This window comes from Lepus europaeus, chromosome 7 (assembly GCF_033115175.1).
Source record: "Lepus europaeus isolate LE1 chromosome 7, mLepTim1.pri, whole genome shotgun sequence".
Lineage (NCBI taxonomy): Eukaryota > Metazoa > Chordata > Mammalia > Lagomorpha > Leporidae > Lepus > Lepus europaeus.
In genome coordinates, this window is record NC_084833.1 from 13,166,927 (window position 1) to 13,169,808 (window position 2,882).

At 35.5% G+C, this 2,882-nt stretch overlaps 1 protein-coding gene across 1 annotated transcript; it reads right to left on the reverse strand.

Annotated features, from left to right (window-relative positions):
- Positions 1 to 1,439: 1,439 nt before the first annotated feature.
- On the reverse strand, positions 1,440 to 2,384 carry LOC133764205 (olfactory receptor 5B12). Its single transcript, XM_062197880.1, has one exon. The coding sequence runs from the start codon at positions 2,382 to 2,384 to the stop codon at positions 1,440 to 1,442; it is 945 nt and encodes a 314-aa protein (XP_062053864.1).
- Positions 2,385 to 2,882: the final 498 nt, after the last annotated feature.

A 2,882-nucleotide genomic window follows, 5' to 3' on the forward strand; every position in this document is an offset into this window, starting at 1 on the left:
TTGCAACACCATGGGTGAGCCTGTGCAACAACATGGATGAGCCAGGCAAAACAGGCCATGCATAGAAAGACAAATACTATACGATGTAATTTATATGTAAAAACCAAAAAGGCTGAACTCATTAAAAACTGAGAGTAGGATGGTGGTTATGAGCTAGTGAGGAGTGTGACTGGGGAGATATTGTTCAAAAGACATACACTTTAAATTTGAAGGAGCATATATTCTAGAGGTCTACTGCACATCATGGCAACTGCACTTAATTCTAAGAGAGTAGATCCGAGTGCCCTCACCGCAGAAAATACTGATGTGAGCTAATGCGTATGTTGTTTAGCTTGATTTAGTCCACAATGTATACATAGTTCAATAATTCATTTTGTACAGCATAAAAATATACAATTATATATGTCAATAAAGCAATTTAAGAGTAATGAATAAATAGACAAACAGGGTATGTGAAGCAGTTGGGATGTTACAAGAATATCAACACATGCATAATAGGAGTTGAAGGAGAAGAAAGAAAGAGGCAGAAAGAATATTCAAAGAAATAGTGGCCCAAAATATTTTGACATAAATATGGATCCCAAAATTTTGACACAGTGACACTCAAAATACTAGAAAATATGCATTGAAAATTTGCATCATTTATACAAAAACAATTTATTATTATTTAATTATTACTGGTTAATATATTAAAATTGAGTGCTATATTTTTAAGTGAATTAAAATATGCCTTTATCTTACTTTTCTTCCTTCTGTATTATCATATATTTTCTCTAAAAATTGCCATATAAACATTATTTTTAGATAGTGATTTATTAATATAGAAATTTAGCTTACAAAATATAAGCCTATAAAGGGATTTAGTGTCATTGCACAAGAACAAACAAAAAAGCAATAATGAATCATCACTTAGAATCTTTTGAACTATTTTCTTAAAAGTCAATTTTTTAAAATATAAAAAGTATAACATATAATTTTTTAAAAAGTATGTATATATACATACATATACTATTTCTATTAAATGGCAACTTGTTTGTATTGAGTATGTTCTTACTCACTAAAATAGTTGTTTTAAATTCTGCTATAACAATGTATATATTCTGTGATGTCTTGAAGTAGGTGTGAGTTGCAGGGTTTGTCATGACTGATGTATGTATTCATAGTGCTTATATGTATAGGTGAGTGTATATGTACATGTGGGAGACTGGATGAGTATGTTTTTTAAGAAGGATTTTAAAATAAAAATTTCATGCTAATGGGTGATTCTTCCTAATTTATTATTCCTTGGTTTCATATTTTTTAAGAATTTTATTTTATAGACTTCATAAATAGCTCGGTAAATTCCTACAAAATAGTAGCAATTTGTAAGCTGGATAAGTAAGTATTTCCACTGTGTAGATACAACACAAATACAAATGTCTCACTGTATATTTATATAATTAAAACATGAATCCTATAGAAGATTTTGCCTTCCCCACAGATTTCTTAAAGGCATTTTTGACCTCTTTGTTCCTCAGACTGTAGACCAGTGGATTCAGCATGGGAATCACCATAGTATAGAACACAGATGCCATTTTGTCAGTGCCCATGGAGTGGCTGGAACTGGGCTGTAAGTACATGAAGATAACCGTCCCGTAGAAGATGGAAACTGCAGTGAGGTGGGAAGCACAGGTGGAAAAGGCCTTCTGACGTCCTTCAGAGGAGTGCATCCTCAGGATGGTGATAAATATGAACAGATAGGAGATCAAGATGACCAGGATAGAAAAGAGGGCATTGAAACCCACCACAAAAAATATAACCATCTCACTGATGTGACTGTCTGAACATGAGAGAGCCAGGAGAGGAGGGGCATCACAGAAAAAGTGATCAACTACATGGGATTGACAGAAGGGCAGCCTGAAAATGTTCCCCGTGTGGATGGAGGCATTCAGGAAACCACAGACATAGCAACCTATGGCCAGACAAGCACACACACTTGTTGTCATGGTGGTGGTGTAATGCAGGGGTTTGCACACTGCGGCATAGCGGTCATAGGCCATTGAGGCCAAGAGGAAACTTTCGACAGTGATGAAGCCTGCAAAGAAGAAGAACTGGGTGGCACAAGCATTGTAGGACATGATTTTGTCTCTTAAGAGGAGCCCTGCCATCACTTTGGGAGTGACAGCAGAAGAGTAACCAAAGTCCACCAAGGAGAGGTTACTGAGGAAAAAGTACATGGGCGTGTGGAGACGAGAGTCCAACAGAATTAACTGCATCATCCCTACATTCCCAACCACAGTGATTATGTAGATGAGTAAAAAGACTGTGAAGAGTGGGATCTGCAGGTCTGGGTCATCAGTTAACCCCGCGAGAAGGAAGTCAGTCACCCCTGTACTATTCTCCATGGGGAGTCCATGACCCTGCAGCAATGAGAAAACAGAATCAGCCTGCTACACTGCATTTTATTTCAACATTGCAATATTTGTTTTCAAGGTTTCATGACCTAAAACATACCACAGCAATAAAATCCTACCACAAAAAGTGTAACCTAGATTATACATAGTGTCTCAGATAAAAGAATTTGCGAAGATAATATATCTCTGATCTCCATTGTTGACAACTGAACTAAGGTTTGTCAAAAGTAAGGATTTATGAAAGATCATCATATTATTTGCTAACTCAAAAAGGCGAAACTAATTGTTTAAAGTAAGTTAAATATTTAATGTAGTCACACATTCAATTGAATAATTGTCATTGAATGGTTACAATGAGTAAGACACTGCCGCATGTACTATAGAAAAGGAAAATAGCATTTTTTTTTAAAAGGAAGAAGATATAGAATGAAATGAGTAGGGAAAATACAGAAATATTTTGAAAACCTGAGGGTGGGCTAGGTAAGGTTA